Here is a 12,697-nt window from a genome sequence, read left to right as displayed (position 1 = left end):
ATTAGTATTAGTATTAATAAAGTTAGTCATCTGAGTATTGTTTACAAACATGGAATTGATCAAATAATGCAAAGAGTTTATAATGACTTTTGGACTCAAATTTATTTTGTATCAGTACCGTGCAAAGGAAAATTTGAAATTTTTTTCCCGTTTTGATTCTTTGAAATTATAGTAAAATTCTTTGAGGTTTTTATTTCTGCAGTGAAATCTTAGAAATTATTAAAATTGGAAATTAATAGTATTTTATGTCTGATTTTAGATCATTTAAATTTTGTGTTTTTTCCTGATAGGCGTTTGTTTTTAAATATTCATTCAATCGATCGATCCCCTTCTACCAATTCACTCTCAGTTCGTGTTTAATCTCGTGTTCTCATTAGTTTTTAGACGACCTGGCCGTGGACGAACTTTTCTTATAAATTTTCTCTTAAACTCACTGTGGATCTTGTAATGGGTCTTTCTGGATATGATACAAATTATAATTTTTTTTTTGAGTTCTTCGTCTTGTCTCCATATCAAATAAAAATTAAAAATTCAATTCTCAATTTTAGCAACTTAGATTTCCCTTTTTTATAATATTGCTCACAAAAAGTAAGAGATGGGTATGCAACATGAATTATGCGTGAAGTTTGGCACAAATTTAAAAATGGATTAAAAAAAAATGTTTCGTTTAACAAAAGGAACTTATATTTTCATCTGTATATAGAAAAAAAAAATTACCCAGATTGTTTGTTTTATTTGATAAAAATTAAAAAAAAAATACGAGCGATCCTTAGTTGGAACAAATCCTGACTACCTACCAAACTAATTTTTGCGAAAGTAAATAATATTAACTATACGGAGGGGAGAAACTAATTTAGGGAAGAGACTAATTAATAATCTAAAACAAAATTGCGGCATGCACAGTTTATTTGTGTTGAAATAATGTCTAATAAATTATTTACTAATCAGTAATTATTATTGTCAATGTTGTACTTCGCAATTGCAATTATGTCCTGATCCAAGGTCTGACAAACAGAGACCGAAAAATAATCCTTGTATTTTCTAAAACCAGTTCTTTTGAGGGTGATCCAGCATTATTGACATAAAACTATATTTTTCGCTCTGGAAATCCAATTTTTTGTCCATGTCCAAAAGTCATTATTGATCTTGTCATCCACGCTTTCTTGTTAGAATCCCCTGTAGGAGATAAACTAGCGAATGAGACAATTTTCAATGCTCGAGGTCGACCCGACAATTACAGGTTTTTATTTTTCCCTAGCCATATTGACACCATTTGACATTTGCTCTCGCCGCACTTTTCGCTTTTTGGTGTAAACGTTTTATAAAGCAGTGCCCTGAAATGCAAGCTACTATCATATGCATTATAGATATCCTCTGATTTATAGCCAACAACATTGATGGTAACTTTTATAAAAATTGGTCCTCATCTTCCTAGTTTACTGACTCACCTGCGATTCGCTGTTAGCACTTAATGATGCATGCAATAAAAATTAGAACAACACACATATATACATATATATATATATATATATATATATATATATATATATATATATATATATATATATATATATATATATATGTATATATATATATATATATATATATATATATATATATATATATATATATATATATATATAAATATATATATATATATATATATATATATATATATATATATATATATATATATATATATATATATATATATATATATATATATATATATATATATATATATATATATATATATATATATATATATATATATATATATATATATGATGACACTATACTCCGGGATATCATCCGTTCGCTCGTTGAACTCCGACTGGAATCCTGCATCCGACTGGAATCCTGCAGACGTTTCGCCAAAATCTCACTTGGCATCTTCAATGCTCGCGCTCCGAAAACACTTCGAAGTGTTATATATATATATATATATATATATATATATATATATATATATATATATATATATATATATATATATATATATATATATATATATATATATATATGTGTGTGTGTGAAGATGCCAAGTGAGATTTTGGCGAAACGTCTGCAGGATTCCAGTCGAATGCAGGATTTGCAGGATCCCAGTCTGATGCAGGATTCCAGAAGGAGTTCAACGAGCGAACGGATGATATCCCGGAATATAGTGTCATCATATATATATATATATATATATATATATATATATATATATATATATATATATATATATATATATATATATATATATATATATATGTATGTATGTATGTTCTAATTTTTATTGCATGGACAATAGTTTAACATATTATCACAATTTTTTCATGTAGATTCACCTATTTAAATATTCGCATATCATTAAATAACACCCTGATCGTCTCAGTATGGGCGTACTAGTTAAATTAATGCCAAGTACAACTGATTCTGTCTATCTTACTCCCAAGCAGAGTTCGAATGATTTTAATCAAGTGATTTAAATCACTTGATTTTTTAAATTTAAAATCAAACTCTTTTTTTAAATCTTTTTTTATTGAGACGAACACAAAAAGTACAACGCAAAAGTATTATCACAAATAAAAAGTAAAAACACAACCCTTTTAAAAAATAAGACATATAATATACACTCTATGCTTCTGCGTTTTCGTTGTATTTTTCGAACAAAAATCCTGATAATTTTTTTTTTACAAATCGTTCTTCATGCAGATTTATTTGGATCTGTTGTTTTAATATAAAACTTTCATATGCTATTCTCCTTTCTTCCAGCTATTTACATGTTTTCACCTAATGCTCTATTTTCAACTAGTTCCACTCCTTTGACAAACCACCAACTTAACTTGCGAGACGTATTCGACGACCATTTACAGATCGGCAAAAAACTGGTCGTGAGGAAATTTTCTTGCAAAAAACGCGTTCTGACGAATACTTAGTTTGTATATTGTACTATGTTGTTTATAGTGGCTTTAACATATGTTGTAATTGCAAAAAAAAAACGGCAAACACATGCATAATTTTATGAAATTAAAAAAACATCAATTAAAATCAATAAATTTATGATTAGTGAGGGTTGTTTTGCATTGATCAGATAGACATTTAAGGTCGAACATCTGTTGAAGTATAAGTGGAAGCAAGATGAAAAATATCTAACATTTTATTGACGACTATGCCATCACAAATCGTACCGATTATATATAATAAAATAACCTCCTCGTCTAACCATTCTCTTTTTTTTATTCCAGGTGTAGTGATGATGCCTCCCCGTTGGCCGTCTAAACAGCCGCCGTTCGTATCACTTTGTACAACCCGGAAGCGTAAATTTAGCGATCGAGATCGTGCGGCGTCATCATGAGTAGCAGCAAAGAGCAGCAGCGTCATATCTTCGATCGAAATTCGCCCCGACCTCCGGTACCCGGAGAGGAAAAATCGCATTTCTTGTCGGATTGGGGCTCGTCCACTATTGCCCAGCATCCACCGTGCGAGGACCTCGACTGCGGCAAGTTCGTCAAGCCCGCTTCACCCCCCTTGCCGAAGCGAAGTTGTTCGTTTCGGAACGGTAAGGCGAATTTTCCATGTTTCGGTCATTGAGCGTAACTAACCAAATCGGCCACTCAATACCTGTCTGCACAACGCTACAAGACAAGTCGAATACATCCCACGAAGACAAAACATCTTTCATTCCACAAGACAAAGACTATACATACCGAACATTTCCCTTGGATACGATTAGTAAACTACTTGGCCAATTATAGCCTGTACCAAATTATAGCGTTGAAGAAACTTTTTTAAAATTTGGTAGAACCAAAAAAAAAATCTGGAAAAGAAAAAAAAAACCATTAATTATTATTGATTTTGTCCTTAATAAATAAATAATAACTCTTAGATTCGATAACTAATTTCAAGCCTGGTAAGCATACACTAAAATATAGTGTGTCAAAAGTAATATATTAGATGTAGGATTGTTATGGTCTATTTTTTTGTCCAAAATGCTCTGTTTGATACCCTATATTTTTGACGCCGTTTCCGATAGCTGCAATTTTATTATGTCAACAATTTTATAATGTGGTATACAGTAATTTATCCTCTAGTTCTCTTGAAATTGTTCGATTCCTTTATACAGGATGAGCCAAAATGGAATTATCCTTCCATTAGTTACTCCTATTAATGCTCTTTCAATTTTATTAAGCATTTCCTATACCTAAACTTTGTATTTTTTGAGGTATACTCCAGTCAGAGCAGTTGTGCAGTTTCGTCATGTATAGTGACGTAATCAAAAATGATCCGTATGTCTTAGCTATTGCTATTGCTACCACTTTTAGATGCGCTCCGATTTTAATTAATTCATTAGTCTAAAGTAGGTTCGTTCGGATATGCAATCCAAAAAACTAAATTAACATTCTATTTTGCATTGGTTTTTGCAACATGGTAGTTAGTTATCCGTCATATAATGGTAATTCGCAAAGAGAGTTAGGTACATATTATTTTGTTATGATGAGATTATGGCAACTTGGTTCAGTGACGTATTTATACGAACGGACAAAATAAGGCGCATCAAATATATGGGAGAAAACAAATATCAATTATATAGGTTTATTTTTGAAAAACTCCCAATACTTCAATAACAAGAACAACGAAAACGTAAAACGCAAAGAGCAAAGAAGGGGAAAAAAACTAGTCATCATCGGAAAAAATATCTTCTTCTTCTTTTTCTTTCTTCTATAGTAGGCCTATGGCCTGTCCCTTTATCGGTTGCCTCTCAACCTGGATTGAGATCGTCGTTCCATCTTTTTCTCGGTCGTCCCACGCTCCGTCTTCCGTCTGGTCTCTAACGATTTTTACTAGTCTGCCATCTTGCATACGGTTAATATGATCATTCCACTGTGTTTTCCTTTGGAGCACCCAGTCGTTCACGTTGACCACTCCGCACGATTGCCTGATGTTTTCGTTTCTTTCTCTGTCTAGCAGTGTTTTTCGTGAGATGCGACGGAGAATCTTCATTTCCGTAGTCTCCAGAAGTCGTCTGTTTTTGCGGTATCTGATCTTGTTTCTGCCGGTCACGATCGGTCTGATTGTTGTTTTGTAGACTCGTACTTTTGTATGTTTTTTCAGATGTTTGTTTCGCCAAATTACATCGTTTAGGCAGCCTGCCACTTTATTCGCTTTTGCTACCTGTTGCCTCACTTCGCCCTCCACATTTTCATAACTGGTAATGTCAATACCCAGATATTTAAACTCCATCTCTTGTTGAATTACTTGCCCGTCCAGTTCCAGTTTACATCTGAGCGGCTCTTTTGATGTGGTCATACATTTCGTTTTTTGGGCTGAGATAGTCATGTTAAATTGCTTGCCTGTGCGGTTGAAGATGTTTAAAAGTCTCTGCAGATCGTCTTCGTTCTCTGCGCATATCATTGCATCGTCTACATAGCAGATGATTGTCACTTCATCATTACCCATTCTGTCCCTCTACCCAAACGAACTTTTTTTATCACTTCACCCATAATTATTAAGAGAGTCTACCAGTCTGATAACGTTGTTGGCCTGGATATGTTTAGTTAACTTGTTATTAATACGAGCTTGGATGTTATTGTTCAAGTATATGTTTTCTATCGTCTGGACAATATTTATGGGTATATTTCTGTTATACAATAAATGTATTACATCTTCAAGTTAAACACAATCAAATGCCTTTCTGAGATCAATGAAGCATAGGTAGGCTGGTTTATTATATTCTATGGATTTCTCTATTATCTGTCTTAAGACAAAAACTGCATCCACGCACGAGCGTCCTCTTCTAAACCCTTGTTGTTCATATTGTAGCGACGTAAGACCATTGATTTTGTTGGTAATAACTTTTGTGGTGAGTTTGAGTGTTGTATCTAGTATGTGTATGCCCCTGTAATTGCTCAGCTCCTGCTTATCTCCTTTCTTGAACATAAGTATCATTGTGCTAGTTCTCCATGGGTCTGGTATTCCGCAGGTGTTTAGGATATTTTTGATGAGCTTTGTTAGTTCTTCTGTTGGGCGTTGACCACCATACTTCAACAGTTCATTGTATAGTCCGTTCTGCCCAGGAGACTTTTTGTTTTTTAAAGATTTTATGGCTTCAGCTACCTCATCACTGCCTACTTCCGCGTCATGCTGGATACGTGGTGCGTCAGTTCCTCTATCGCTACCTAGCGATAGAGGAACTGACGGAACGGAGCTGTTCGGAGGAATACCTATTCCTCCGAACCATATAATAATTTTCAGAAGCTTAAATTGCTCGTTCATAAAAATGAAATGGTTTTTAGCATAGAGACAGTAAATACTTGCATTGTGTACAGCGTTTAAGAGTAAAAGTGGTTTCTCCTCATTTTTTTCACCAAATCGTTGGGCATTTTGAAACGATTTAATTATCCGCTAGATTTAAAAATCTTGATCTTTTCAAACCGCCCGAAAATATCACAAAAGATTGAGCACAAAATAATTACCTAAACGCGAGAAGTCGACAGAGGCGAATTATTAGCAAATAGTAGCACTCGTTACATGTTATTAGAAAATATCATTTAATAATATTTTGGACTTTAAGAAAGACAGAATTTCTAAATTAATGGAAAGACTGAAAACATTTTTTTTTTCACAAAATTAAAAATGTACCAATTTATTTTTATTTTTCTTGGGTGAGTTTAGGTATAGGGAATGCTTTATAAACCTGAAAGAGCGTTAATAGGAGTAACTAATGGAAGAATAATATACAGGGCGTTCCATTTTATTTTTTTCGCGAAAGTGAACATTTTCCATTTTTACTCATTTTGTACAAAAACAAACCAGAACTAACTTCAAGACAAATAGAGCATAAATGACTGTACTACTTTATAAAATTGTTTAAATAATAAAATTACAGCTGTCGGAAATGGCGCCACAAATATAGGGTGATTGATTATAAAAGGGAGTTTCACTTATCTATCACTTTTGTTTTTTTTTTTTTAATAAATAATAAATGAAATATACTAGGTTGGTACATTATTTGGACACGCCGTGGATATAGAAACTAGGAAAGAATCATCAGGAATTGATAAAGTTGAAATTATTAATTGTTTTTCAAATCTATTATTATTGATTTCATCTATAGTTATTTCAGTTGTAATTAATGTCTTGAAAGTGTTCTATTTTTAAGCAATTCCATTATTGTTTATGAAGCTGTTGCAGAGAGTTGCAGTGGCTTGGTTCATTCCGTTTCTGGTTGAGTGAGGATGTTCATAATTTCTAATAGGAAATTTATTTAAAACGATTTGGACTGCTATTTTGTGGAAATAGAGTTGTTGTGCACCGAGAATATTTATCCCTTTTGTAAATAATTTTGAAAATCCATTTTTGTCAAATGTTAATTCCATCTAAATATTTTTTGTCAACCCACCCCATGCTAAAATTCCGTAATTTAAATGCGATATATAACTCAAAATTTTTTGTAAAAAATCTGAAAATTGGTGATCTAAGTTTATTTGCGATATATTCGGAGTGGTGGTCCCATCTCAAATGACTATCAACAATAATGTCAAGGCGTCTCGAATCAACTTGAAATTAAGGGCTATGAAATAATGGAAATTTATTTTTATTATTTATGCTGTTTATTGTTGTTAAACCATTTTATGTATTCTATAAAATTACCTTGTATTTTGTGTTTTAAATGTTCCCAAGCATCAACCTCATAGTAAATATCTGCATCGTCTGCTGATGCAGTAGCGCCTGCATCATTTATTAATATAAATAATAATATGAATGAGCCAAGGCGATTCTGCCCGTCAATTCTAAATTATCGCTCACAGCAGCATTTATTTTCCCAATGTCAAGTGTATTTTTTTTAATTCCGAATCTGCTCCTGAAAAACCAATATTTTTTTCATTTTTTTTTCGGGAAACTGTTCACTTATAATAGATTGCTTAATTAATTGAGAGCTTCTTTGAAATATTTTGCTTTTTTTTTTAAGAAATTTTCATGTTAGACCATCAAACCACAGCGTTTTTCTTGGTTTTAGTGAGTTTATTTCTTTTAGTACTTCAGTTGTATTTGTTTTTGTATTTTGTATTTTTATTGTAAGATTAAACTGAATTTTGTTGTCAATAATAGTTTCTTCAAATTTGGATTCGCCATTTTAATGTTTTCGGCCAAGTTTTTACCCACAATACAAAAGTAATCATTATCAGATTTTGTTATTTGTTTTATTTTACTCGCATTTAATTTAAGATTTTTGTTTGTAGCGGATTTAAAGTAATTCCTTACTTTGTTTGCGCAATTAATGCTTCTATTTAGTTTGTGTTTGTAATAGTTTATCTTGGCCTGTTTTAACTAATCGGTTACTGAATTTTGGCGATTATTCTGCATATTTTTGTATAGTAGGTTTTTATTTAATGTTGACCTTATTAATGCAGGTGTTGTTATATTTCTTCAGAACTTTTTCTCTTCTCTCTATATTAAAGATAATAAGCATTCCATCACAAAATACACTTTACCACAATCTTTCAATAGCAATGAAACAGAAAGCAATCCCTCACTTGCCACTGTTCCTTATATTCAAAACACTGCTGACCACATGTCAAAAGTTCTAAAGAAATATAACGTCAGAGCCAGATTTACCACTTGTCCAAAATCTCTCAACATCTTTGATCCGTTAAAGATATTTGAGATGCCAGGAATTTACAGCATTCCATGCATATGCGGCAAAGAATACATTGGAGAGACCCGATGAAAAATATCAACTAGGCTCAATGAACATGAGAGCCCTAAGACTCAATCACAAAATCGGACATAAAATTTTATTCGATAAAACTAAAATTCTTGATTGCAATCAATTCTTCTAACAACGAAAAATCCGAGAGTCTATAGAAATCTATAAGCAACCTAACAATCTTAACCGCGACTCAGGTCTCTACCTGTCACCAATATGGGAATCAGTCGTCCGAGACTGTGTTTATGCCGCTCATTGAGCTCCGCGCCTCTCAGATAATATAAAAGGAGGTACAGAGTAAAATGCGAGCCAGTTTCAGTCAAATTCTGAAGAAGCCAACAGGATGATTGGCGAAACGTTAGCTGCTAGTTCGAGTCAACAAAAACCGACGCTGGAGGAATCGATAAGTTTCATAATAAGTAGTGTATTATGCAATAAGTGCGGTAAACGGACTCACTGCCGTTTAATAAACGAGTAACTTAAAAAGTTTACCGAACGTATTGCACACTATGCTTTTTCTACGACCGTTGGTTTTTGGGTACATTTTTGCAAAACAACACGAATATATTCACTGACATGACTGTCAGAATTGACAAACGTCAAAATTCAATTCGTGCGGTAAAATCTCCATGGCTCCCAAAACCGTGCGGTAATATCCCGGAAATGTCGGTGTGTAATTCGGTATTTTATAGACGGGAGTAGAAATAGGAGCTTGCTTCATGAACGCTGCATTCAAAATAGTATATTATGCAAGAAGTGCGGTAAACGGCATTTGACTCACGAGTTTATTTGACACGAGCGGAGCGAGTGTTTAATAAACGAGTGACTTAAAAAGTTTACCAAACGTGTTGCATGCCACACTTTTTCTACGACCGTCCGTTTTGGTTCGCAAAACAACACGAATACATTCATTGACATGACCGTCAGAATTGACCAACGTCAAAATTCAAGGCGTGGGAAATATCTCCGAAAACATCCGATTGCTCCCAATCCCGTGCAGTAAAATCCTGGAAATGTCCGAAGTGGCTCGGATCCGTGGGATACGAAACTGACGTTGTAAAGTGACACTTCCCACACGCTCGATCGGTGTGTAATTAGGCATTTTACAGACGGGAGTAGAAAAATGTATTGACAAAACATTCTTAAATTGTCAATGTGAAATTATCATTGTTTTTATTATTACTAAATAGAAAAGCTCAAGATTTATAGGTAATGTGCTTGAGGTTTATGTCCATAGAATAAACAAATATACTATTCAAGTCAAGATTTAACTTGTTTAGAGAACGTTTTAAGTCCTTTATAGAAAAAGAAATCTAAATTTGGGAATCATCCGAATATATGTATATTTGATACATACATATCTCCTACATAAAGACTAAACAATAAAGGTCCCAAAATCGAACTCTGGGGCAATCCAGTAGTGATTGGGATATAGTTAGATTTTTCCAGATTAAATTGCTTTCTAACTTCAACACAATGCGATTTATTGCTCAGATAATGCTCCATGAACTTAACAGATCTGGCTGAGAAACCGAAATAATTACGTTTTGCTATGTCGTGATTAATTGTGTTGAAAGCTTTACTAAAATCCAAAAGCCAAATAGGTGACTTCCATCCTATCTTCATTATAGCGAATTTCATTCAGTAACTTAACTAAACTAGTAGTTGCATTAAAATGTGGTCTAAGCCCTTATTGACGAGCTTGAATGATTTTGGCCAAATTTACAAAAGTAAACATTTGTTGGTAGATATGCCTCTGTATTATTTTTGATAAAACTTTATATATTTTTTTGGCTTACTGGTATTTCATATTTTAACAACTGGTTTTATGATGGCTTTTTTCCAAACAGTGGTACAGCTGTTAATAATATTTATTAAATGATTTATACAGTCACGTTTGCGGGTATTCTGTTTATAATCCGTAATAATTCATCTAAAACACTATTAACCACTTGAGTGCAGAATGCAATATTTATTAAGTACTTTGAGATTACATAATTCCTCCGGGATTGTTTGTTTTGTTTTTTTGCCGAAGGGTGTTTAAAATATGAAACCTTCTCCCTAAAAAGCGCATGCTTAGAAGTCCTAAGTTCCCTGCAGGCCTGAAATCTAGGCGTTTTATTTTTAATATATTTTAGATGCGCAATATCCCTTAGTTTCATTAAAAGCTTAATATTATCTGTTATCCACGGGTGCTTCTCTTTAATCTTCCTTTGCTTTAACGGCTCGTGCTTATTGATTAAATACATTATATTATTATTTAAAATTTCTAATTTGTGGTCTATATTTTCAGTATTAAAAATTAAATTCTGTTGTGAGTGTATTGCGTCCGAGTGAAATTCTCAAGATTCATTTCATTATAGTTACGGGACTGAATAATTTATTTTTACCGCAAAATACTAGCTTATATATCACGGCCTCTCTTGCAGACTCCTTAACCACCGGTCACACGTCGGATAGTACTAGTGCTTCCTGGTCGCAGCAGTCTTTCCAGCAGCAACCATCGTCTTCCGGCAGGCCGCAGACCCGCCATCACTCTCCTCCTCCACCGTCGTGCCTGAAATGGGCGCATTCCTTGCAGGACCTCCTGCAGGACGGAGACGGAGTCAAATTGTTTCGGCATTACCTCGAGACCGAGGGCAAGTACCACGCGGACGCTCTGGACTTTTGGTTCGCCTGCGAGGGCCTCAGGAAGCAGGACGGTCCCGACAAGATACAGCAGCTAGTTAAAGTTATTTATAAGTAAGGTCATATTGGTCAGCATGTTTTATCGTATAGGAGTGTTATCGATATTCAGTTCGATCAAGTTCAGTTTTCAAAAAGGTTTTTTTCAACCTTATCCTATCCATCTAACCAAACTAACTATGATGCATAAAGCAATTTATCAAAGAAACTTCCACAAGCTACTATGTATTTACAAATTTTCTGGATTCCCCATGCATCGGTTGTTTATAAATCAAACTTGCTGACTTTTCGCCAATGATCATGAAATTAATTTAGTGCTCTGGAAGAAATTTAGGTTTGAAAACACTTACATTTATTGAAAATGAAAAAAATATATGTCAAAAAAAAAAGTCAAATTAAAAAAAATGAAAACACAAAATTAGGTAAACATATTAATAATCACTCCAATTTGTTTTCTTTAGCATTGCAATAAATTATGCAAATATTGGAAATATGTGCCTAGTCGCCAGTTTCTTATGGAATGCCACCTTATGGCAGAACCTGTACAAATTATTTAAAAAAAACACAATATTTTTAAACTGTTGTACTTCTCTATTTACAAGGAGTTTTTTTTAATTACTCGGAACTTCTTCGCATATTTCATATGTAGGGTGTTCGAATAGTATGTCAAAATAATATATCTCGTTTATTATTTATTTTAGAAAAAAAGTTACATGCAAAAATATTAGTTGAGACCGAAAGAAACAATTTAAAATTATCAAAATGAATCAAGTATAATTATTTCAGATAATAGCATTCGTTACATATTAATACAATATGTAATGTAATTTAATATAAAATTAAATAAAGTAAATTATCATCATCATCGCGTGCCGTCTTCAGTGAAGGTTGGCGATCACATTGGCAAATGCTTGTCTATCCTGTGCCGTTCTTATTACTTGTTCAAAGTTTAGGCCGGTCCAGTTTCTGATGTTTCGCATCCAGGACAGTCGCTTTCTTCCTAAACCCCTCCTTCCTTCCAGCTTTCCCTCAACTATCAGTCGTGGCAACTCATACTCTTCGTGCCTGAGTAGGTCTCCTAAGTATGATGTTTTCTTTACTTTTATGATATGTAGTAGCTCTCGCTCACCACCCACTCTTTGAAGTACTTCATCGTTTGTAATTCTGTCTGTCCAAGGGATCCTCAACATTCGTCTGTAGCACCAGAGTTCAAACGCCTCCAATCTATTCATCATGGCCGCCTTCAGCGTCCATGATTCAACGCCGTACAACAGGATAGGCCAGACGTAACATCGTACCAGTCTCAGACGTAGGCCC

General features: G+C 33.6%; 1 protein-coding gene across 7 annotated transcripts in view; it reads left to right on the top strand.

The window, feature by feature from the left end:
- LOC132699111 (axin) overlaps positions 1-12,697 on the top strand; it is a 164,106-nt gene that overhangs the window by 101,216 nt on the left and 50,193 nt on the right. For all 7 annotated transcript variants that reach the window (XM_060665615.1, XM_060665609.1, XM_060665612.1 and 4 more), the window contains 2 exons: positions 3,234-3,547; positions 11,125-11,437. In XM_060665615.1, coding sequence (XP_060521598.1) covers positions 3,340-3,547; positions 11,125-11,437 — 521 coding nt within the window. In that variant the 5' untranslated portion in view covers positions 3,234-3,339. The remainder of the gene's footprint in view (positions 1-3,233; positions 3,548-11,124; positions 11,438-12,697) is intronic.

The sequence above is a fragment of the Cylas formicarius genome, unplaced genomic scaffold (genome assembly GCF_029955315.1).
Source record: "Cylas formicarius isolate icCylForm1 unplaced genomic scaffold, icCylForm1.1 PGA_scaffold_3__17_contigs__length_32017465, whole genome shotgun sequence".
Lineage (NCBI taxonomy): Eukaryota > Metazoa > Arthropoda > Insecta > Coleoptera > Brentidae > Cylas > Cylas formicarius.
This window is presented reverse-complemented; position numbering and strand designations above follow the sequence as displayed.